Below are 25,733 nucleotides of genomic sequence, written 5' to 3'. Positions count from 1 at the left end.
CCTGTTTTATTCTGTTTTATACTTGTGTACACATTAATATTTCTATATATTTGTGTGTCATTTTTTTATTTTGTACAGCACTTATTCAACTGTGGTTGTTTTTAAATGTGCTATATGAGAGCATTTCATTTGATTTGATTGCAAACAAAACCAAACTTTACATTCCAGGCTTTTTCAGGGCCCCCAACCTATTGGCACCCTGGGTAACAAGTCCTACTTTACCCCCCATTTAGGATACACACATGGACATAGCCATGACCACTAGCTAGATCAGGTCACACTCTGAGAAAAGCCTTTTGTAGAAGAGGTTAGCGTGTAAAATCAAATTACAACTTGGAAGCTTAGTAGTGGGAACGCTCTTTAGCGTAAAGTTAGCTTTTTACCTCAGGTGTTTTAATTTACAGTGGCATGGTGATGCAGTGGTTAGCATTGTCGCCTCACAGCAAAGGGTTCCTGGTTCTAATCCTGTGTGGGGGTTCGAACCCTTAGGTGAGAGAGCCCTTCTGTGTGGCGTTTTGCATGTTCATCCCGTGTCATCTTGGGATTTCTCTGGGTACTCCAGCCTCCTCCCACAGTCCAAAAACATGCAGGTTAAGTGGTGACTCTTAATTGGCCATAAGTGTGAATGTGAGTGTGAATGGTTGTTTGTCTCTATGTGTCAGCCCTACGATAGCCTGGCGACCTGTCCAGAGTGGGATAGACTTCAGCCCCCTTGCGACCCCTAACAGGATAAGCAGTTACGGAAAATGAATGAATGAATGTTTTAATTAAACGCTTTAAAAATCATAAAAGTGGTGTTTATTTGTAAAGACAAAACTTGTAAGTATAAACTTTTGTTTGCCGCTGATCTTATTTTCTGCAGTAATCAAAAATACAATGGAAAATTCCCATAGGCTTTCTGTCAAGGGAGCCATGGCGATGTTAACTTTTGGGTTGGCCTACAAAAAACATCATCCCTGCAGCACTCTATAGTATCTACAGCATCGACATAAAAAATATTTACTGTATCTAAAAACTTAAGATACAAATGCACTGACTCACTGACCAACAACCAACTAAGAAAAGCCATTATGATCAGCAATGCAGGTAGGAATGCAGTGTCATTATAGCTTAATCACGTCCATGAAAGTAAAGAGATACAGCACGAGACTGATTTATTAGTAAGCAGCTTCAACTGTTACAGTCAAAATTAATGTTGGCATTCGATATGCAAAAAAAAAACAAACAACCCACCCCTCATCTTCCCTGATGGCTGAAGCAAATAATATGATAATACCATCAAGTGACACAACGAGTTACAGTCCTCCAGTGATAGAGGAGATGCCACATCATACCATCAAAGCAGAATAACATTTCAATCAACTGTAATCAGGCTGCACAAACATGATGTGATGAATCACCCTAAGATGGCAAATTTACTATGGGACTAGAATGAGAAAGAAGTCGCGCAGATCCACAGCAGCACCACAGACCAGTTTGTGTTTTTGTGGAAAGTTGCAGTGCTACATGTGTTACTAGAGCAAATATTTTGTATGAGTTCTAGTTGGTTTGAGCCGATCCAAAGTGTATCCTCTGGCCGCTCGCTCTCTTGGGGGACCCTGTTTCCTCAGATGAGCTTAGAGCAACAGAAAAAGTAATGACTTGTACTATGCTGTGCGTAGGCCTAATAATAAAAGCTGCTTCTGTGGGAATTGGGCCATGCGTGTCAGGTTCAGCTCTCCAGAGTAGCAATACCTCAGAGATTTCCCCCCCTCTCTCAACTGGGGAAGGATAAATTGATGATACAGTGTGGAAGACAAATGAAATTAATCTTCCCAGTACCTGACAGGAATCGGCTTTAGATAGTGCGCACACACATACACACACAGGACGCTAAAATAGCTTGATATCCGTCTGAGTGGAAAATAAGACAAATGGATTGAAGTAAAACAACAATAGCGCTCTGAGACTAAAGAGGCTGATGAAACGAAATAAAGGCAACTAACAGACACTGAGATGTTTTCATAAGATAAAACAGGTGACGTGAATTTATCTCTTGTTAGCTTTTACTGAAAGGCAGGCACTGTATCTTGCAGAGGCAGGTGGGCTAATTAAAAGCAAGTATTGTGAAGCATTAATTTTTTTTTTTTTAACACTAAGCCAGATCTGTGTCAGAGTTGCCTCAATAGTGTGCGGCCGCAGCAGCCGTGATAAGCTTTTTAGACTCTCATATTGATCTTCATGTCACCTGAGGGCAAAAGAGCTACCTGAGTATCCAGGGCGACAGACACACTTGAAGCCCCCAGGCATGTTGATACAGATGCCCTCGTGTAGGCAAGGTGAAACTTCACACTCATTCACATCCAGGTCACACAGTGTTCCAAAATAACCAGGAGGGCAAACGCAGTGGAACCTAAGGAAGATAATAACACTCAATCATGAGGAAACACAGTGAAGACCAGAGTGTCGGACAGTAATTAAAACATACTTGTGTTTATATCCAACTAATAAGCATAATTATTTCTCCCAGTGAAAACAGCACACACTCTTACATTAGCAATTTTATTAAAGAAAAACACCGTATGTGTTTCAAACCCACAAAGACAAACTAAAGTGCATATTAAGATCCATTTCTCATTCCCAAACTGACCGGCAGCTCTTTTTAAAAAAATGAAAAATAAATAACAATATGACAGCAATTAAGTCTCCCTGTGTGTACTTCATTTGAATTAAATTTGATGACTTATTACAACTGGGATGAGCTTCATCTGTCCAGTAATGCGGTTTACTCAATTCAAATCCCTCCCTGCAGCTGTCAGTGGGCCTAATATCCCCTGACCACACACCTTGGAGATGCTTATCCTGTCTCTAAGTGAGATAATAAGAAAACATGTAATTAGACACCTCTGTGCTAAAATCTAAAGTGCATCTTTTTGATTAGTTCATCATAATTTTTCATCAGTAGACCACTTAACATCTCACCGCATTTCGGTAATATGCTAAGTGGTATTTGTTATCCCACAACAGAACTGTGCTGCCTTTTTATATTCTTAATTTAATTTGACAATTAATTTTAAAAAGACAACACCATGGTTGCAACGTCAGTGTACATTAGAGCTGCTGGAGTCAATCGAAAGAGAAAAAAATGCAAAATATTTTGACGATCATTTAATTATTTCAGCTGTTTCCAAGTAAAAATTTCAAATGTAAGAATTTCCTGCTTCTCTTTGTCATTTATAACCCTAACCCTAACCCTAACCCTTATATAAGTTAACATTTCCTTCATTTTTTTCCTTAATTTTCTTGACATTTTTTGATTAAATGATTGATGAATTAATTGTGAAAATAATCAGCAGATTAACTGAAATAAAAATTTGTTCTGCCCTAGAATACAAGCAGAATTAAAATAACATCAAGGATAAGAAAAAGGCACAGGTCTTATTTCCAATGTGTCCTTGTTATAGTTGGATTTCGTAGAGGTGTGTGTGTGTGTGTGTGTTCTGTGAAGTACAGCATAGGCGGCATATATAAAGGAACAAAAAATATCAATATACATTAATTAGTGCTGCCTTATTAGGTGAACTGTAAAGGCTGGACTTACGTGAGACGTCACTGTTAACAATTAACCCTGTCTTTGTTGTACTCTGTGACACCGCCTGGAACAGTGTGCTTGTGAGCTTCACATCAAGTTGCTAACATCAATTAGTTCATATGTTTTTGCCTCTACCTTACTTACATAGATGAGAAAAAATAATCTGACTTTTACAGAGTCAAGCTAAAAGTATGTACCAGAAACAAAAAGACAGCGGGGGTTCAGCGAGTACACTGAAGAGCCTGATTCATCACCCCGGTACAGATGGACTTGTTCGGCTTGTTGGGTCAGGTAGACGGAGATAGCAGCGTGCGCAGTGTTTGTGGTGGGCAGCAAGGTTAAAACACACCTGATGTGAACTCCCTGGACTGTGCAATCAGGGGGAGCGCTCTGAGCAGGGCCGGGTCACATGGGAGCGAAATCATGACGGGAGACAAACTGGAGACAAACCATTTAGGACTCAAATTGGCCCTGGGACTTCGCTACCCATCTGTCCGACTAAGCCTGGAAGCCCCGGGGCTCCCATTAAGCACAGCAGAGAGAAGCACCAGTGGAGTAAAGCCCAATCTAGATACATGATGTGTTCCTGCTGAATTCGCTCTCTGTCTTTGGAATAGCAGCTTATGTGTGTCAAGGATGAAGACAGGCTTGTTATATAAAGCGGAACACTTTGAAGAGGAGCAACCACAACCTCATGTGTTTTCTTTGGAGAATGCTTTTGCACATCCGCCTTTCAAAAACAAACGCAGGAAATTAATGCTGCCTGGCCTTTACTGATATGTGCATTTTTCAAAAAAGACCACAATGAATAAAAGCCGAGGAGCAAAGTGGAAGCAAAGAAAGCGTTATATTCATACTTACTTGTTCATGAGGTCTTGACAAACGGCAGAGTTATGGCAAGGGTTAGAGGTGCACTCATTGATGTCTTCTTCACAGCGAAGGCCAGAAAATCCCATCTTACAATCACAGCTGGAAAGGGGAAATCATTAATATTGATATTTTGTCCCAGATGGAAACAATAGAAGATCTGTTTCCTACTGGCACATGCACAGAGCAAAAATAAATCAATGGAAATTTAATGATATTAATTACACATCATATTAAGGCTGACTGCACATACAGCACTGTGACATATGCATGGATTCTGACTGTTTAACTAAAGACTAAAGGCCTGCATGACAGGAGCAATTAAGGCAGTTTTTTGTTAACAATTTGACCCCATTTCAACCTGAAATGGTACATTACTAATTCCATTAAAATACATTTTAAGAAAGGGCATGAGCTCAGAGCAAATCTATTAGTTCAGTGTATCAAAATCACATGATAATAGCTTAGAACCTGCGCAGGAATGAAGGTTACTGGTACTGATACTCTGGATTTACTAATGTTTAAAGTCCATCCCTGCAAAGCCTGACATTTCCTTGCCTCCTAAGAAACGGAAAGCTGGTTATGGATAACACTCTTTACCTGTAACTGTTGACCCGGTCCACACAGTCGCCCTGGTTTTGGCATGGATTTGAGCTACACTCATTGGTGTCAATTTCACACCAACTTCCTTCAAATCCTGAAAGATAGATGAGATGGTCATGGATCAGCAAGCCCCACTACGTCCTGAAAAACGTCAGGGCCGATGATAACAAAGACCCCAGTGAATGCCATTTTAATGGAACTAGTAGCCCCTGTAGCATATCTCATCTTCCAGCTCTCAGCACTCACTGTTTCCCCTTTGAGAGTGTGTAAGTCTAATAATACTTTAGTGCCACAGACAGATTGGTCTGAGGGTTAGTGGTTTGGGGTTTGGGAGGTGTGTGGCTGTGTGAGCCACCGTGCATATATGTGTCTGTGTGTGAGAGAGAGGAAGCAGGCGAGTAGGGGGACATCTTGTTAAGTTAGGGTAAGAGGGAGAGGCTAAACCCAAGAGCTCTTTTGCCCCCGTTCATTAGGGGGTTGAGGGGCAGGATGGCTAAGCAGATCAGCATGGATGTTTTGTTGTACTTTTGAAGGCAGCCTGGGAGCCCGTAATGTTCTGCCTGTCGGAGGTATTCCTCTGGTGCGTGGTCTGCTCCGTGAGATGGTTTTCTGCTGAACGAGTCAAACTAAAGTGACTTTGTTTTATGAGGTAAAAATAAATTAAATAATAATAAATCAACCCCTCCTGCACCAATATATCGAAGCAAATAACGTCCATAAACACCAGAATTTTATAAGCGACTGCAAACCTAATGGTGACGTTTAATCACCTCTGAATATAGAATAAAATTTGATATTGAATTTACAGCCCTCAAACATTTTATTTTGAAATTTACGTGGCATTAATTACCACATTTAAAATTCCAACAGTTAATTTGGCATCACTTTCTATGTAGCCCTGTGTATAATGTATTATAAACATACTAATAATTCATTATAACCTGCTTATAGCACTGTAAAATGACAGTTATAAGCACTTATAAATATTCATAATGCTTTACTACAATAATAATAACACACTACAGTGCATTTTTTAATAACCTTTGAGGTAAATGATCATTATCACAATCGCTGGTCAATCAAGGACATTTTCTGCAAGGGTCATAGTGTATTATAATTGTCATTATTGTAATACATTATAATAATTTTATAATATATTATAATCTCATTATGATGTGCTAAACAAATAAATAAATGTAACTGTTTTGTGTGCTGTTCTTGCAAAGATTTAACAATCTATTTTTCACTTTACCTAAAGCAAACAATGACCTCATCTAGTGACTTATAACCACCTTGTTGTGTATTATATCTGCTTACATCTCAGGAATTTAAAATAACTTATGATCACATTATGATGCATAATAGACATGTGCATCATAGAAAGTTTTACCTTAAATGTACATATATTCAGAGGGAGATTCAAGTATGTAATAATCTATACGCCATCAAAAACTATATTTAAACTGCCAACATCAATTTAGTTCAATTTGGATCCAAAATCAACTCAAGTCAAAGATGTGACATTCAGACCCAAACATCCAGGACACCAAGGACGAGCAATCAAGCCTGGCTTATTGATTCTTTATGGCCATCATTTGCTTCCATACCATTGATTTTCAGCTTTCTGTGAGTGCCACTGCATTCGTTGGGGGGGTACAGTATGAGCAATGGCACAGAGAAACCAGTCCCTGTCCAATTCTACGATTCTCTTTGAAAAACTGTGAGCTCAGACCTCCAAAGACTGTGTTGTCCCTGCAGAGCACCATCTGCCAAGCATAATTAAATGCAACACAAGCGCGTAACAAAGGGTTAATAAAACTAGCTTATAATGAGCGTTAGTGCCGTTATTGTTTCCTTGTCTCATTATGTTACTCCCGCTGCTTCAAGTTAAGAGTTATATATCTTTGAAGTATAATGGGGTTTGGCTCGTGTAAGTATAAATTCTCAGCTGAGAGAAGTACTTGAATTAACAAGGATGAGGTTCATTATTATGTTCGAGACGAGCATGTGTTTAATCTTGCAAATGTGGAAATGTGAAACCCAGGGAGGTGGTAAATATGAAGAAATGTTTCATATTACATTACATTATATATTTTAAAGAAACATTGCTGCACCAGTATGAATGCATATGGACCTTTAAACGAGTGATTACTATATATATTTGTCATTCTTCTCCTGCACTGTATGTGATGATACATACATCAGGGGGTAATACCCTGTACTGTTCTGCAATGGCAACAATGCTTTTGTCATTTCACTGCTTTCAAACTCTACTGTAGGCAACAGATGGCAGACAATTATATAGATCATACGTTTGTGAGGGCAGATTGATGCAGCCATTGTTAGCCATTATTTGTGGTTTGCTATTCAGTCAGATAAAGGTCAGAGGTATCGATTGTCAAGTGTTGAATAAAAAATGGCTTATCAACTGGATGGCGCTCTCCAAGCTACTCTCACTGTGCATTTCTAATCAGCTGAATACAGAGTGTCATATCATTATGTTTAAAATCAAACACCTCCAATAGAACTAGCGGGACGCTAATGAAAATAAAAGGTATGACAGCGTCACTGACGCAGGTCCGTGCATCTTGGGACGTAAGAATGAGAGGGAATCCATGAGACCACAGAGAGCACAGAGCATCTGGTGAATTATGGGACAGCACAGGTTTCCCAAGCTGGTCTGTCAGTCAAAGCAATGGTGGAGCACCTCGGGGACTATTTCGAATGTCAGCGCAATGTAATGCATCTTCTGCCACTGAGCACTGACTGGAGGCTTCTCTTTGACAGAGTACAGAGAGGGATACCCAAGGCGTGTGCGTACGTAGTCATTCCATCATCTGGCTGGAGCTACAGTATGTGATCACTGCTCCTGCCAGCGAATGTCTCCGAGGAGAAGAAATTGTGGGTAATCCCCAGTGGATAGCGAACTAACTTTGATGGACGTTTCAATTGAAATATGACTGATGTCTTCATTTTAAGAGTGTGAATTTGGTCCGGACTGCTACATTTGTGACTATAGTCTTCTTATCAAAGTTGCTGTCAGTCTGATGTAAAAACTTCTCAGAGGGGGTTCATTTAACATGATATTACCCGCCACTTGTGCAATATAGATTATGGTCTTTGTCTGTGGTGTCATCAGAGGGCTGTCAGACAGTACATCAAATATCAGAGATCACTGGTCGCTTAATCTGTATATGACTTTCATGCTGAAACCAAAACACATCATCAGTACAAGTTTTTTGTCAGTTGAGCTGTGTTGAGGTCTGGCCCTCCAAGTTTGAAATTTCAGTCTTAGTATGTTGTGACCAATTTGTGTAATGTTTTGTTTCCAGCTGCCCCCTAATAGTTGGCCAAACGTTAGTCGACCAGAAAGGCCATTAATCGGCATCGGGAATTTAATTTGAAAGGACAGACACAGGAAGTGGCCATGCTCAGCAGGAATCACGTTAATGTACAGGGCTGGTACCTGCAGCTATTCCACAGGCTCGTTAATAACATGTCGGGCAGGAAATCCAAAGTGTGGGATCATTTTGAGAAGGTGAAGGACGAACCCAAGCAGATATGTAAACTCTGCAGGCAAACAACAGCGTCACTGACAGGCAGCTCGCTCAGTGTGTGACGTGCACTTGTAGATAAAATATAGGCCTATATTAATGAAGGTTCATTAGTACAGTTTTGTATTTCTCTGTAATGTAGCACAGTGTTAACAGTGTTACTGATACTGTTCTTTCTCACACCTTCAACTTGACTAATGGCCCTAAATGACGGCTACTGGTCGACTCGGAAAATTCTTAGTTGGGGGCAGCCCTTGTCATGAGAAACAGTCCACCCATGACACAAGCTACATCATCTCTTTGGCCATATTTTGCATTATTTGGTAAAAATATGTCTATTTATGCAACAAACAGCATGATTGGACAGTGGAGTAGTGAATTTTGCTTCAAGGATGGCATGTTGTTTGATGTTTTGATGAAAGACGACTACTGGTTGAATAGAAAATTCTTAGTCAGGGGCAGCCCTAGTTTTGTTTTTATTTTATGATACAACACAACATGCAGCATTCTTCCAACATTCATCCAAACTGGACCACAGAGTTCTGTGATATAAGGCTGAGATGAAATGAGATGAGACAGAATCTAATAATAAAACCTTTAGGGCTGATGATGGTTTACAGATCATGAATTAATGGTAACGAGCATTGTAAATATCATCGGTTATACTTGTGCGTAATAGCAGCTAAAATAGTACTAATTCTTGCATGCAATGCATTACCATCAAAAACAGGCACAGATTGCCATGACATTTAGTGAGCACAACCAAGGTCAAGTTGGGTTGAACTGGTCATGAGCTGTCATCTTTTCCCACACACACAGGAAGAAAACCTGGCACCAAGGCCAGGGGCCCCTTCCCTAACTCCTAATCCTGTACTTCCAGCGCCCTTGCTTGGACCACACCTATATTTGAACTCATCGACCTTAACTGTAATATCAACTAAGAGCCTGTAAAGATTCATGACTGCTTCTTACACGTTTGTAACACTATCACTGCAACAAAATCTGTCCACAGAGAGACAGAGACAGACAGACAGACGAAAACATGGCAGAGTACTCAAAACCGTTTCCGTGGTAATTCCCGCTACAATAGACGTCTCCAGGAGCACATACTGCCGCATATTACACACACAAACACACACAACCACGTGTCATGTTGTTAAGGCTGGTAAAAATGAACACAGCAACCTAAAGAGATTTCATATCAGTAATAGCCTTGTTTGGAGGTCCCCATGTGGCCTGTCAGCAAACACACTATGCTGCTGTCTTGAGCAAGAACATCCCTCTGATACAATTAATGATACTCTTAAGACCAACATTAGAGCACTGTGTGTGCTTACCATGATTTTTTTGTTGACAAGAAAAATGTGCCAACACTGTGGCAGTCTGCATTCACACAGAAAACAAAAGCAAAATGAGAGAGTGTGGCCACACTGATCCATCACTGCACAGAGACTAATCTGATGGAGCGTCGCTGTACATCTTGGTTTGTGTAGTTTTTGTTTTGTTTTGTGTAGAAATCTTTGGGATGAAAAGATAACTATGTAATATAGCTGTCAGTTCCAAAACATTCATCGACTCTATAACTTTCTTCCTCTTTAAAAAGAGACACATCTGGCACAGGTAGACACATCATCAATCCTGCGCAACAAACAATAAACAACTAAATTTAGGCAATTAAAAATAAATATAAATGGGCAGGCAAACCAGATATCAAATTAGTCATCATAGCTGTGTTTCTCATAATCATAGGGTGCAGCATGCCTGTGAGTCCTTCACATGCGCTGACCAAAAAACTGGGTTACTTGAATAAGTGGGTTAAGAATAGAAACCTCTTTGCATGTAAACAACAGCCACTGCAGCCAATTTACCCCACTGCTACACACCTGGACCACCTCCTCAGCACTGCTAATGAAGGCACAAAATGATTAAACACTGAGTTTATTCAAAATTTGTTCACAGTACAGCTGTTGAAGACCAGAGCCTATTTTTATACGTTATGTAGAAGTGTAGCCACTAACCTCTTTCTCACAGTGGTGTGCGAGTACTTAACCACAGCTACTCTCTGGTTTAAACAACACTCATAGTAAACCCCTGACATTGTTATCTCCCACTGCTGTCTACTGCTAAAAGCACAAATGTCATAAAAGCAGATATCTGCTGAATATTTAAAGAAGAGCTGTGTGCAACAGCCTGGGTGCAGGTGTGTTGTCTTGGAGGTCTGCACTAAAGAAAGCCACCTCCATTAAATGACCTCAAATAATGGAAATACATGAGTTGGCTCCAATTGTGTGCTTCTACTGTATAATCTGCAGCTCTTCAATTACAAACTATGCTCCACAACTATGCTGTGAAATTTAAGGCTACTACATATGCACTCACCAGCTACTTTATTAGGTACACCTGTTCAACTGCTCCTTAACGCAAATAGCTAATCAGCCAATCACGTGGCAGCAACTCAATGCATTAAGGCATGTAAACATGGTCAAGACGAGCTGCTGAAGTACAAGATAAGCATCCGAATGGGGAAGAAAGGTGGTTTAAGTGACTCTGAATGCTGATCTACTGGGATTTTCACGCACAACCATCTCTAGGGTTTACAGAGGATGGTCCGATAAAAAGAAAATATCCAGTGAGCAACAGTTCTCTGGGCGAAAATGCCTTGTTGATGCCAGAGGTCAGAGGAGAATGGCCAGACTGGTTCAAGATGATAGAAAGGCAACAGTAACTCAAATAACCACTCGTTACAACCAAGGTCTGCAGAAGACCATCTCTGAACGGACAACACGTCCAACCTTGAAGCAGATGGGCTACAGCAGCAGAAGACCACACCAGGTGCCACTCCTGTCAGCAAACAACAGGAAACTGAGGCTACAATTTGCATGGGGTTTGCCAAAGTTGGACAACAGAAGATTAGAAAAACATTGCCTGGTCTGATGAGTCTCGATTTCTGCTGAGACATTCAGATGGTAGGGTCAGAATTTGGCATAGGCATTTCTGAGGGCAATAGAGGGTCCAACCCGGTACTAGCAAGGTGTACCTAATAAAGTGGCTGGTTCTTGTATAAAAAAATCCAAATCAAATGGCAATTTGCAATGAAAAGGGTTGCAAGTACTGCTGATCTCACTGGGAATCAAGACTCTGCGCCTCTATGCAGCTTTCTGCTCTTTGCTTTGGTTCAAAGTTTATCACTACAAACTGCACTAAAATAATGGGCGTAGCCACATTGACATCAGCCATTGGTTTTGACACCTCAAGTTTGGAAATTCTGGAGCCAGAAGTGACCATATTTGGACAAGAGGGTGGAGGTGGAGACGTCCTGTCACTCAACATGACCACGCCCTTAAGTATGCATAACTTTAAGCATTAATAGAAATTTAACTGTGTGAGTTATATCAAAATTCACCCCTGTACAGTTGTCAGGAACGGGGAAACTTGCAATAGAGACCAAAACCATTTTTGTACCAGGCTGTAAACATGTTCATTGCTGCTGCAAAGTTGGGAGTCTGTGGGGATTGACTCTGTTTTGGAGGCAGCCTCAAGTGGCCATGAAAGGAACTGCAATTCTTGGCACTTCCACGTTGACTAGCACCCTGGAGATTGGAGATCGGTTATTATCAAGTCTATTCCATGACACCTAAAGGCTAAGATTTTCTTTCAGCAGTTATTAGAACAAACCAGGACTAAAATAAGAGCAAACAGTGGGCTTTCCTTTGACACGTGACAGAAAAGAAGACTCCCAAAGAAGATGTCTATGTTGCTCCTCTGCTACTGGATATGTTATGAATAATTACATTATGAAACAATCACATGAACATAATGTTATTACAGAATAATGAATTGTTGAGTCTTCTCTGCCTGTCTAGGACAAAAGCAGCTCAATGCCCCCTTGGCTATCTACTGTAATTTAACATTTCAACAAAAATGAGATTGTAATATATTTCTTTATCATCATTAAAATAATAAATATTGGCTATGCTTACGGGCATAGTCTCCACTGGGAAATGTATGGAACACGATTTTGCCTTTTTTCAAAATTCCAGGTTACTTCGAATTAAATTTTAAGTAATTCACAGCACCTCTCTCTCAACTGTGTCCTCTACCGCCCAGCTGTCATAATCTAAATGAAAGAGTACTCTGACTTGACTCAAATGCAGATGCACTCATCTAGGTCGCCTTCGGCTGTTATCCTGCGCTTACAGCAATAAGCTTCATGAGCTGTAGCAGCACTTTGCTGACTGTTTTTGTACTCTGAGTTTTGCCTCTCAGGCTACACGCGGGGTGCCTTTAGCCATCTGATTGGTGGAGCTTGCTGGGGCTCCACATAGCCTGAGAGATTTGCAAACAGCAGACACCAAAAAGTGATGGAAGAGTAAATAAATAAACACACAAAAAAAGACTTTGAGGTATGTTTTGACTCATGTGTGTATCATGACATATTCCTAAAAAGACAAACATGATTGAACATAAACAAGTTAAGGAAATAAATCATATCTGGTAAATAAAAAAATGTCTGATCCCCATAATTGAAACTGTATATTCACACACAGCAGACTCCTTGACTTTATTGTGTCCTCCAACATCTGAAACTAAACCTCTGCCTTTAGCTATGCTACATAAAAATGACTTTATTCTTTTAGCACAGTGGCCAGTCTCCGCAGGTTTATATCGAGACCATTAGGGTATTTTTACCTGCTGTGAGGCATTCAGGGGTTAAACACCAATATGTTAGAAGGAACTAATGACTAAGAATTTTTATAAAGAGAAAACCGCTGGTATCACTATGAGCTCATTGATGCTTTTTTCTCCCCCTTTTTTTTCATGCAGCTGTTGTTCAGGCTGGAAACAGACTTCTCAAAGCTGAAATGGAAGAAAAGAACCACCTTTTGCCCTCAGCAATGGAATATCACTAGCAAGCTGAGACCTTTGCTCACTGAAGGGGCACGCCCTCGTACTGAGACTGAACACCTGCTACATTTCAATATTTTGTCGCCTGTCTGTGTGCCTTCACTTTCATAATATTAGACTGTTATTCTTTGAGAGAGATTCCTCTGAAATATCTTTGATCTCAGTAATTGTTCTATGGGGAGAAACATTTACTGTGGAGGCCCAGTGTCGCCGTATATTGGTTTAGTTAGCCTAATAATGAGTTATGAGTCAAAATACAACACATTTTTAAGTCTCAGTTACATGTCACCTCTACAGTATATTCTATATGCTACTGCCATCGCAGCCGTGATGCTCCTGTATAGAGATTTTTTAATCTCAGAGTTGAACTTTCCTCCTTAAATTTCTATGGTTATGAAGTATATTATGAACTAATAGTAAGCTGGACATTAAATATGGCTTCCAGGACATACACCGACATGTTTAGAAAGCATAACAATAATAACTTTAAAGGTATACTATGTGGGGATTTCCTAGCATAATTTATACAATGTAATATGCCATAGGCTTGTGCTAAAAACATTAGCATGTTGCATACCTCTCAAGACTCACTAAAGAATAAGATACACTCTTTCTATAAAATGTGGCAACCTTTTATTAACAAATGACTGTCTGGATGTCCTCTCTTTTTTCACCACACTAGTATTAAAATAGACCATACAATTGTGGATAAGACTTAACTATCTCTCAAACAAAATCTCTAATCTCTAAAATAAAATATGAAAAAAAAAAAAAATGGAAAAGTGGAATGGTTGTCTCTTCTTGTCAAGAACAGTGTTTCCATACTTGTGCACAGCCAAAAACCTGCTGATAACCAGGTCTGTCACCAAAAATATGGGCTTTTCTTTGGGGCATGGATCTCTACCCCAGCCCTGCAAACTGTTAGCGAGTTGGTTTGTGTTCAGTGTATTCATGACAACACACAGAGCTGACTGTAAACGGACAAGAGAACGTGCATTGCAAATTGCAGTAAAGGCACTATTTAAGACGTATATTCCGAATATGCAGTGTACATGTCCAAAAAATTGGTGTATCCCACGTCTTAATTGGAAAATGCCACATTTAGAACACGGCAAGATGCTATGTGACCCACATTAAAATTCAGAATATTTTATATTCGGAATAATATTGAGATATCTGTATGCATGTAAATGTACCTGTTGTTCACAAACAGCAACCAACAATTCCTGCATAGTATACCTTCAATCTATAACACCACACCATAAAACACAAAATACACTAAGTTCAGGTGAATTGGGGTATGCGTTTAGTAATGTAAGCCCAAAATTGGAAATGCATTACATACATCACTTTACTGCCACATGAAAAAAGGGTCAGTGATATTCACATACATCTGCCAGGGCAGCTGGTTTATAAATTGAAACACATCCACTATAAGTCATATTGCCTACTTCCTCTATAAAAAAGAATAATCACTTAAAATGCTTGCAGCGAGGGCAGACTTTTCTCAACACATCTTTGGCAACAAATATTCTCAACACATCTTTTTCAATATCATATTAGGTATGTGTCAGTTCTCATGTTGGCACAGCTTCACAGTAGCTCATTAACCAACTGTTTGGTAGGACACAATCTCAATCTTGTGGAAGGTGAAGGCTAGTGTAGCATGCCATGCAAATAAAGGGGTTTGTTCTCCATCTGGCCAGGAACACCTCTGGGGATATTCTGAGCCATGGAGACCAAATGGTTTTGCATGTAAAGGGACCACACAATGCTTCTGAATTAATTCACTATACTGCAAGAATCATATTTCTCCACTCCAGAGGCAAGCCGATTGTCCCCTTGTCAAGTAGCTCACTTTTACCACTGAAATATACCAACGTGTCAGTCGAAACTAAATGAAAAGGTGGTAATGGGCACTCTAATACAGAGGGAAATAATGTAGTATATTATGAGGTCTTTTATAAATCTAAAACATTAAGTGCTGCAGTCATATAGCGTTCTTTCCATTATGTAAATGCAACAATGTGAGACATTGCTACTTTAAGTCATGATTACCATTTTAAAGAACCTTTGAATAACTAAAAGATTTGGGGAAGTGCCATTCATACATTTAGTTATTGTTTTTCTGCAGATGAAAGTATTTACCAATCCTTATTAATCTAATTAAACTAATCTTGAAAAGCCCAAATCTGAGCCATTAATATAATCAAAAGGTAATATTAAAGAATGTTTTGACATGTCGTCTGTGCATATCAACTCAACTGAATTATTAACCATCTTTGAACTAAAACCCCACAGCAGTACGAATAATAGCATGGCATTTTATTTGCAGTTTTTCCATAAATAAATGGAAGGCTAAAGTCGCAGTTTTCTAGCATTTTGTTGCACTGAATTATGGATCTCTTGGATTGACTTTTGTGTTTCCATTTCTAGTATTAGCTTTAGTTGAAATAGTTCAAATCTGTCACTGATTGGTTGTACACTGTAAACACATTATGAGTCAGTGATGTTGACTAGGTAGATGAACTCTGGTCAAAAACAGCCTTAGATTTGCAGATTTTCAGCACTTCTTTTTCCATTACAATGAAAGAAAAATATGATTTTACCTGCCAAGCAGCTTGAATGTTCTGAATTGAATTAAAAGAAAATGCCTGTAATTATTTCTTTGCCTAAGTAGATGAATCCTAGACAGGCTGAAAGGCAGCATTTGCAAGAAAGGATTTTATCCCAGGATGCTGCAGTCTGAGAGAGCAAACTGAGCAAGGACACCCACGCCTACAGTACAGACTGTGTACAGGACTCAGAGTGTGTTGTAACTCTTCCCTGTACCGTAATCTGTGGTGAGTGATGCTGTGCGTGTTTGTTTCATTTGTTGTGGTTGTCGGCCGGTAACCCTCACCCCAACCTCTACCCTAACTCCCCCATTTTCAGGTTGCTCTTCTATCAGGTTTGGCACTCCCTGCTGAGGCTCCTCATTAAGAGGAAAGTGGAACATCTGTGCTGGTCAGGCAAGATGACTTAGGCCTCCTGGTCAGAGCCTCAGCAGAAAGCCGCTGCTAGGAAGAACAAAAACCTTCTACACGAGCCCTCGACAATCAAGAGAGGATAACTGCTTTCCTTATATTTTCTTTTAAGACAATTCTTTCAGCTGGCTCTGGTTTTATTCTGGCCTCCAGGTTCTCACAGTATACCTTTGTAGACAAAACTCATTTCCATTGTGGCTGTGTTTTACAAATCCCTTTAATGCTACTCCCAGTAGGCACCTCCTAATGGCTGCCTTTTAGTTCCTGTTGAACTGACGCACACTAAAGTTGCCACATCACCCTTTTTGTGGGACTGATATAGTCTAGTGAAGTGTCTTGGGGAAACTATGACCGAACACTTAGCTTTAGAACACATTCAGAAAGCAGGTTTGAGAAATGATCATTAAACCCACTGTGAAACTTCTTATCTTAAATAAAAGACTCCTGTCAACTGCCATCAGATATTGTGAGACAACCGACGACTAGCAATGAAGAGTTTCAGTGACCATCCACTAACAGTATTACTGTTGTCTCATGTGTATCTTCACATAAGGTACCAGTGCCTCTTCAAATAATATATTTATATCAAATAATATGTTGCGATATGCTGAGTATTGCGATAAAATATACTGCGATTTATTACCTTTATTCAACTGTAAATCATGTACCCAAAGGAAAACCTCTGTTTTATCTAATAAGGTAATGTTTTTAGTCTGTTCATCTCAGTTCAGCCATGTTTTTTTTGGCAGCAAAATGTATCTAGTAGACAAAAAAAGGCAACTGCTTATATTATTTTAGTAGGCTACCTTAAGTTTAATATGTATTTGCAATATTAATAATTTATACAATAAAAATTGATACTTGGCACTGTGTGACAATATGATATTGCCAGACAAAAATAGCGCAATACTAGACTGTATCAGTCCAGTGGTGCATGCATGTAAATGAATGTGAGTCCCTGTGTATTCCCCACGGTCTAGCTAATTGCTACCGCTCTGCACTGCCCTCATATGGCGGTTACAGGTGGTTACTGCTAATAACGGTGACAACATCATTGCAAAAACATTGCATCCACCTTCCATTCCCTAATGCAGGTGAACACTGTTAGCTTTGCCAAACTGTTGCTGTTGAGCTGTTAGCACTGTTCGCACCATTAGCGACTTGCTACCAGCTCAGCAACCTCCATGTTGAGAACCATGTGCAGACAATCCCGGCTCAAACTCTGAATCATAGATATGCTCTGAATGTTGTACAGCGTAGAGGTAGACCAATTCATCTGTTTGGCCGATTAATCGGAGCTGATGGGACATTATGTGGACTATCAATAATGGCAGAACGGGGCTGTGATAGTAGCCGATAATAACCTCCACTTGTCACGCGGGTACGGCCACAAGACCTTTGCACGGAGTACCCCACATGCACAAGGTAATGGGGCATAATAAGGCTGCTGGTTATAGAATAGCATAATGTGGTTTCTCTGTTTTGCTAGCAAGTATGGTCGGTATAATTTCGCTAGAATTAAGTAGCAGGCCTAGCACTAGCAATGTGTGTGAAATTAATGTCTAATAATCTAAACAACTATTAACTCATTATTACTTCAAGACTTGGAGGGGCCGGAACTCAGTGTGCCCCAGCCATAAATGCACAACAAACTTTCAATCTCATTTTTCACCGCACATCAGATATAGTTTTCTCAGCAAGCGATTATACCCACATTTTTCTGGTGATATAGAATGTAAATGTCCCGGGAACAGCTGATTCTTGATCATTTTCTCCCCACAATATTTGTCTCTCCAAAGCTGTTCTGTGATTATATGCTTTGCTTGATTTTTACAGTTTCAATGCTGTTCTTACACTGTTCAAGTGCAGTCGGGGAATAAAGTCATAGGAAAATGAGGGGGTAGGTGTTATCGGCCGATAAATCGGCTATCCGCTTTTTCCTGCTCCAAACTATCCTTACTATATCAGCCATTAAAAATCCACAATCGGTCGACCTCTAGTACAGAGCTACACTAAATAAGCTGAGATGTACGGAGCAGGAAATTTTACAGTTCAAAAATTAGCTCATCAGTGCTAGTAGTTGGACAAACTATCTTATCATTTCTATTCCGCAATTTCTTGCTATTTGTCAGCTGACATTTACAGTGATAATATAAATGGCTGACCCACTGTCCTCCTTGACATACCTTATTAAAACACCTAATTGTTTAAATGATCCAATGTCATTGTGTCAAAAATTGTGAAACAGCGAGGAGCACCAGCTTCATGCCTCAACTGTGGTTCAATAACAGCTCTAGCTGCAAAATACACCCCATGTCTAGACAACTGATGTATTCCATAATACAGCCTCGTTAACAGCACAAACCTTCATGTCTACCCTGAGGCATGTTCTAGCATGGTGCAGCTGCCACGATTTCCAACTGTGCCCATATATACAGTAAGAGCACACACTGTCTGAATCTGTGCACGGACCATGTGGCTCAGCTCGGCTGCAGATGAAATGTGAGCCATGTGTCATTTGGGCTGTGCATGAACTGCTAAAATGTTTTCATTTCATTACTCAAGATTCAGTATCTAAAGGCAAATAACAAGAATTTTAATGCATTTTTTGTGGTGCACATGAGCTTGTTAAAAGTATTTACTGCTGCTATACTGTATTTTGTGCCAATTATACAACCGAGGTCCCTGACTTAGATGTGTGCCATTTTATCTCATATAAACTCATCAAATCCCATCTCCTTAATTCAGTTCATTTCCATACCCTGCACTCCTACCACACACCATGCAAATAAGCACAGCTAAAAGCCATGGACTAAATGGCTAATTGGTGATGATTTTATTACAAGTTAACCTTGATGATGTTTACTTTGCGGTGTCCATCTCAAGTGTGTGGGATGAGATTTGCCTATGGCAGTAAATCTGGCAGACATAGGCAGACAGATTCCAATCTAATTAGGCCTGGGAATAATGTGAAGCCTACACAATTTCCTTGACATATAACCTACACTCAATGGTAAATAACAGGTCTGTAAAATTGTTGTACTGGGATCAAGCACGGGTCGTATAACAGCACTGTGTTTGTTCGGTAGTAGCTATGTAGGATGGATTTATGGTGAATAATAATGGAGAGTAGTGAGTCACAATGCTTGTGTGAAGTGAAGACGACCAAGCCCACGCAAAGCTCTTGGTGTAATGTATGCAGCCACCACCTAATTTCCTATTCCTCTCCAAGGAAGCCTTCTGAAACTAACCCAGTCGCTCTATTTATATCTGGCAACATCTTTTCATCTCGGCGCTGATAGAGCCATTAGGTACAGCACAACCCTATAGCATCTTCACCTGCACACTGGTAAGTTTGAATGTTAAAACACTTTATCATTTATAATTCCTCAGCTATCTGAAGGCTTACTGATAAACCTCCAAACAGGTCATTTCGACAAAGAACAGTCATTTTCTGCTTCTTGACTGAAGTGTTGCCTTTTTTATAAAACTGACAGAGCCTTTGAGTTGAACATGAAATAGACATTCATGTGTTGAATTTCAGATGTGCGTGCGCGTGTGTGTGTGTGTGTGTGTGTGTGTGTGTGTGTGTGTGTGTGAACTCAGTTCTCAGAGGATGTGTATATCTTAGCCATTGCTGAATGTGTGTGAGGGAGTACGACCAGTATGCTTTACATGCACATGCTGATTACTTTAAATATCTAGCTTTAAGCTTTTACATCTAAGTTCCTCTTTAGTAGCACATGTCCATCAAACACTTTCTGTAATGTAACCATATGACTGGCACAGAACCTGCGCGGACGTGTGCCTAAACCTGAAACACCGTTTAGCGTTTCCACTGCAGGCAGTACTCCTACATGTATGCAGGGTTGTTATCAGATTGTAATTGCCGCGTCACTGCTCCGTCTAGCTTTCCTTATCATGAGCAATGCAGAGAATTGTCTTCACCTCGTTATCGTCCATGGAATGAGGTTGCACACTGACATTTTTAGAACAAACAAGAACAGACTGGAGTGTTTAGAATCTCTGTCGTAACTGATAGGATATTTTATAGTAGCGGTTTTGTGCATTGATTCCTTGTCGAGCAGGAGTGACGATTCTTTTTTGACTGATCAACAGCATGTAATATTTCTAGCTCCAGCCTTTTAGTATCTGATCAGTACCCTTAACAGAGGAGTGACGAAAAGCAATATGGAATGGTTCTATTGGTGCCATCCACAACTTTTCACAATGCAAACGTTGTTGAAACGCAAAAATAATCATAATGCTTAACGAACTGAACTGAACTGAACTGAACCTGGCAGCTTGGTGGAAACGAGGCTAATGCTCATCCACTGTGGTTTCCTTCTTCTGTGTGAGATCATGTCTGCTGCAATGGATAAGAGCCCATTGAGGCTGCAAATGTAAATCAACAGTCACAATCAGGGCTGCCCCCAGATAGTCAACTTAATGTTAGCCAACTAGAAGGGTCATTAGTCGGCAAGATTTCATTGGTTGCTTAGTCTCAGAAAAAAACGAAAAAAACATGAAACTCTATTAGGAGCCACATTTCGTCAAAACAAATCAAAACCTATTTGACTGGACCATGTGGGAATTGAATTTGAAAGGACAGACACAGGAAGTGGCCACGCTCAGCAGTCAGACAGGAGTCACGTTAATTTACACAGGCTAGTTAATAACATGTCGGGCAGGAAATCCAAAGTGTGGGATCATTTTGAGAAGGTGAAGGACGAACACAAGGTGATATGTAAACTCATCTTCATTGGTCGACTACAAACATGACGTATCATCTGAAACATGGAAGTAGCTACATGCCCATTAGCCACTTAGCACAATCATTACTGCTTTGCCGACAGTGTCATTAACAGGCGGCTCGCTCAGTGTGTGACGTGCACTTGTAGATAAAATATAGGCCTATATTAACGAAGGTTCATTAGTGCGGTTTTGTATTTCTCTGTAATGTAGCACAGTGTTAACAGTGTTACTGATACTATTCTTTCTCACACCTTCAACTCAAACCATTGTGTTGCCCCGCCCAAAATATATAATATAATAATTAAATTAGTATTGTTAATATGCGGGCGACTAATGGCTTTAAATGACGACTATTAGTCACCTGGGAAATTTCCTAATCGGGGACAGACCATCCCCGACACAGGCTACATCATTTGTTCGGCCATATTTTGCATTATTTGGTGAAAATATGTCTATTCATGCACAAACTGAGCCTGACCAGACAGTGGAGTGGTGAATTTTGCTTCAAGAATGTTGAGTTGTCTCTACTGATATTTTGATAATTAATATTATGTTGAAATCCTGCCATTTGAATCAATTATCACAGACATGGACAGCTGACCACAGCTTGAATTCCAGTAAGGGAAGAGATTACCATCTTTTCATCACTGGGGACAGTACAGTATATACGAGGTCCATTAAATGGCCTGTGGCACAATCCTATACTAGAAGACTAGTGACATCTGCTTTGTTTGCCCCTTAATGAACATGCTTTTGTATGCAAGGATATCCTTAAAGAGCAAGGATCTACTGTGAATTTACAAATTTGCAAACATATGATTAGATTACATCGCTTGCTAGTGAAGCCTGCTAATATAATTAGATACTTACATAAGTGTAGGTAAATCCAAAGCATTTATTGAATTTGGAAGTAAGCTATTTTAACAGCCAATATGTAAGTACTGGCATTTCATGTCAAATTATAAGTTAAAAATGGTTCACCTAATGTTTCCATATCCGTATTCCATCCTGCTTAATCCTATTTATAGTGGTAACACAGTGATCAAAGGTAGCACTGCATGGTCTTTATGTCAGTGCATCTGATGTGACCAACACACAGCAGAAGGTAAGAGGCACTGCTAAAACGACTTTTATCTATTGCCATGGTGATGGGAGCTAATAGGCTCACCCAGACGACATGTTTGGACAGTTAACAGGTTAAAGAAAGGGAAATGAGTGACAGCTTTATGCAAAAGAGAAAGAACTGTTTAATCAAGAATTGATTGCAATGACATGTTAAATGTCTTAATGCTGATAAGCACACATTAGGCTAATAGGATGCAGCCAAATAACCTACTACAGGCTTAAAGTAATGAGGGGTTTTGATAATAATAATTTCACCTGAACAACAGGCTGATGTTGATTTTTATCTGGGTCTTGGCCCGGTCCTGCAGGGTACTGTTTCAATACAGAATTATCACACTGTATGAGGGAGTGGTACGTAATGCATACACACAGAGGACACAGCCTAGTGTGTCGCATAATGGCAGCATATGGGCAAATCACACAAAGATCAAGCAGTAGGCCAGTTCTTTTCATAAGTAGTATAAAGGTCCAAAGTCTGGCTTTCTTGACCATTCTTTGAAAAAACTGAAATAGAAAATGTGTAAAAAAAAAAAGTGGGGAATGTATGGCAATCAATACAAACAATTTTCTGGCAGGTAGGTTTGATCATTATGCTTACCACCCTCTTTATGGCCTAGATTCCAGCTATGTGGACTATTCAATCCAGCAAAAATCAAGTCTTGGTTTTTCTGTACAGATCAATCATGGTTAGAAATAAATTGCATTTTATCATTTTAAATCATCCCTGTAGGAAAACTTTTGCTGTGTTTATTTTCAGAGGTGTTGGGAGTACAGTTCAACATATGATTCACACACAAGACAGAAATCATTGTCTCCACTGATACAGTCATATTTTGGAAAACCACGTACGTTTCAGAGAGAACTGTGACAGGGACATCTTTGCTACAACCTTCTGATCTATGATGCAACTGTTCAACCTCTGTGTTGTTTTTTTTTTTTATAGTTTTCAAGTTACTTAAGCTGTGCACATTGTCCACGTACAGTAACCTATTGAACAAAACGGTGTAGTTACACTCGAAAAGTGGGCTAAAAAAAAAACCCCCACTATTAGTATGAGGCTGTGGCGGTGTGTTCACTCACCAGCTGGGCATCTGCAGGAGGCAGTTCCATTGGAGCGTGTCAGGCAGGTGGAGTTGTGCAGGCATGGATTGTGGAGGGGGTCGCATGGGTCATAAGGCTGGTTGCACAAGGGGCCACTGAAGAAGGGGGGACAGGTGCAGGAGAACTCCCCAGGTACGTCTGACTCCTGACACTGAGCTCCATTTAGACAGGGCCCAGAATCACACTCATCCACATCCTCTGCACAGTCCACACCTGTCCAGCCTGGCGAGCACAAACACCTTGGATACACCAGAGAGGAGATATGGCACTGTAGAGGTCACTTTGGCATAAATTAAAATGAATCCTACATAAATAAACACTTGCAACTTATTTAGTAGTTTTCAGAGGGTTAAGGGTGTCATGCTCTCTGGGACAGGCGTGCTAAAAATAAATATAGCAGCAGGACTGTGGGGGCGCTGCAGATAAACTACCACGATAATTCAAAACCATCCACAGGACAGTTTTCTGCATACAAGCACACAGTGGTACAGTCACTGTATTGGCACAGCACTCCTGGATCTTTGTGTGAGACAGTGCAGGGAATTTAAAGGTTAATTGAACCACTGGTCAGAGCAGCTTTTCACTTCTGGACAGCTGAATGTAGGACACAGGAGGTTAGAGCACTGAGTGGGGATTAAATGGAAATGTATGCATGCTCGACACAGACAGAGAGAGTAAGAGAGATGGAGACAGAGAAACAGAGATTTCTGAAGCATCTGCTCTCAAGGCAGGTGAATATTCCACTTGGTGGCAGTGAGTACCCGAGCACTACCAACCACTCCACCTTGCATTCCTTTTCATCCCCCAACTTTTCCACCTGAAGCAGTTTTACGTCTCCCCAGCGAGCGGAGGGCATTAGCTGAAGCAGATACACCAGCTTTTTCCTCCAATGAGTCACAGATCCCCTGAAACCTTTTCATGCTGTGAGCCATTGATTGACTCATTTGTTTTACCTGCCATCTGCAATTCATTATCTCCGCTGCCGGTGGAACGACATATTGCTATCTCTGAACGGCTTCTTTTTCTGCATTTATTAAGTGACTGATGCACCTCGTGAGGACAGCGCCCTCGGGCCGGCTCGCGCACCTACTTGTAGCTGTTGAGAAGGTCTGTGCAGGTGGCGTTGTTTTTGCAGGGCTGCGATAAACATTCATCAATTTCTTGTTGGCAGAACTCCCCCTCCCAGCCCGAGTGACACACACACTCATAACTCTGCAATAGGGGGGAAAAAAAAAAAGCAAACACCATTAGAATACCATTGAAATATAGTGACACCTTACATCTGCACTTGTCTTGGTGTAGTAATTTACACTGTTAGGTCTATTAATTATAACAGCAATACACACCATTAAACTAGAAATGACTGTATATACTTATAAAAGCTGTTAATTAAGTTGTTACAGAGCAGTCGGAGGGCAACCTGACACTTTGTTTACTTATTTATACCTGTTACATTTTTGTAAACAAACGGTGCAACGCTCATACTCTCAAAAATATTTCAGAATAAGACCTCCCACTCACAAGGAGATCTTTCCTGTGGAAATCTGTTTAAACTGTGGAAGTGTCATGCTTGTCTTGAATGTTCACATTACTGCCATGCAGATGTATTCCTCCTACCACCCACCCTCTGGATAATGTGCAAGCCTGTTTTTTTCCACACCATTCAAGGTATATGGTACGAGCCTTTATCAGGCATACAGTATTACCGCTGCATATTTTGTATGCGGAGGAATTTTCATAGACGAGAGAACATGTAAAATATGTTTGATTAAGATTTTTCTAGTCGTCTTTGTAGCAATGAACACACTGATTCTGCTGCATGTTAAGACACAGATTTATATATAGCTCCCAACCTTGCTAATCTTTTTCATTCCTCCATTCAGAGCAGCATGTGGACCGCTTGTCCTTTATTTCATCATTGCAATCTGCATTATGATAATTAATCATGGCACATGAGATGAATGGTTTGTTGTCTATTACTCTTAGCGCTTTAATTTAAGTTCCTCTTTGCATATAGAACGATGGCAGTCATATGGTCAAGGGTTTTGCAGGATTGCTCATTGCCAACATCCTGTCTAAAGGTCCTGGGTGCTGCTGGTTGAATGCATGCTAATCTTTATTTCATACACTGGAGGGGAGCCGTTAAACTTTGTCTGATATAATTTGTACACTGTGGGCCCTATGGTGGTGGGGGGAAAATGCCGTCATCTCGTGATAAATTAGATA

The 25,733-nt window shown here is 40.2% G+C and overlaps 1 protein-coding gene across 1 annotated transcript in view; it reads right to left on the bottom strand.

Moving 5' to 3' along the window:
• The window catches only part of eys (eyes shut homolog), a 366,564-nt gene that overhangs the window by 117,479 nt on the left and 223,352 nt on the right, over nucleotides 1-25,733 (bottom strand). The window contains exons 26-30 of the mRNA XM_050070471.1: nucleotides 24,598-24,719; nucleotides 23,487-23,746; nucleotides 5,039-5,135; nucleotides 4,433-4,540; nucleotides 2,247-2,392 (exon numbers count right to left, since the gene is read on the bottom strand). Coding sequence (XP_049926428.1) covers nucleotides 2,247-2,392; nucleotides 4,433-4,540; nucleotides 5,039-5,135; nucleotides 23,487-23,746; nucleotides 24,598-24,719 — 733 coding nt within the window. The remainder of the gene's footprint in view (nucleotides 1-2,246; nucleotides 2,393-4,432; nucleotides 4,541-5,038; nucleotides 5,136-23,486; nucleotides 23,747-24,597; nucleotides 24,720-25,733) is intronic.

This window comes from Epinephelus moara, chromosome 19 (assembly GCF_006386435.1).
Source record: "Epinephelus moara isolate mb chromosome 19, YSFRI_EMoa_1.0, whole genome shotgun sequence".
Lineage (NCBI taxonomy): Eukaryota > Metazoa > Chordata > Actinopteri > Perciformes > Serranidae > Epinephelus > Epinephelus moara.
The sequence above is the reverse complement of the archived record's forward strand: the minus strand, read 5'-3'. Positions and strand labels throughout refer to the sequence as shown.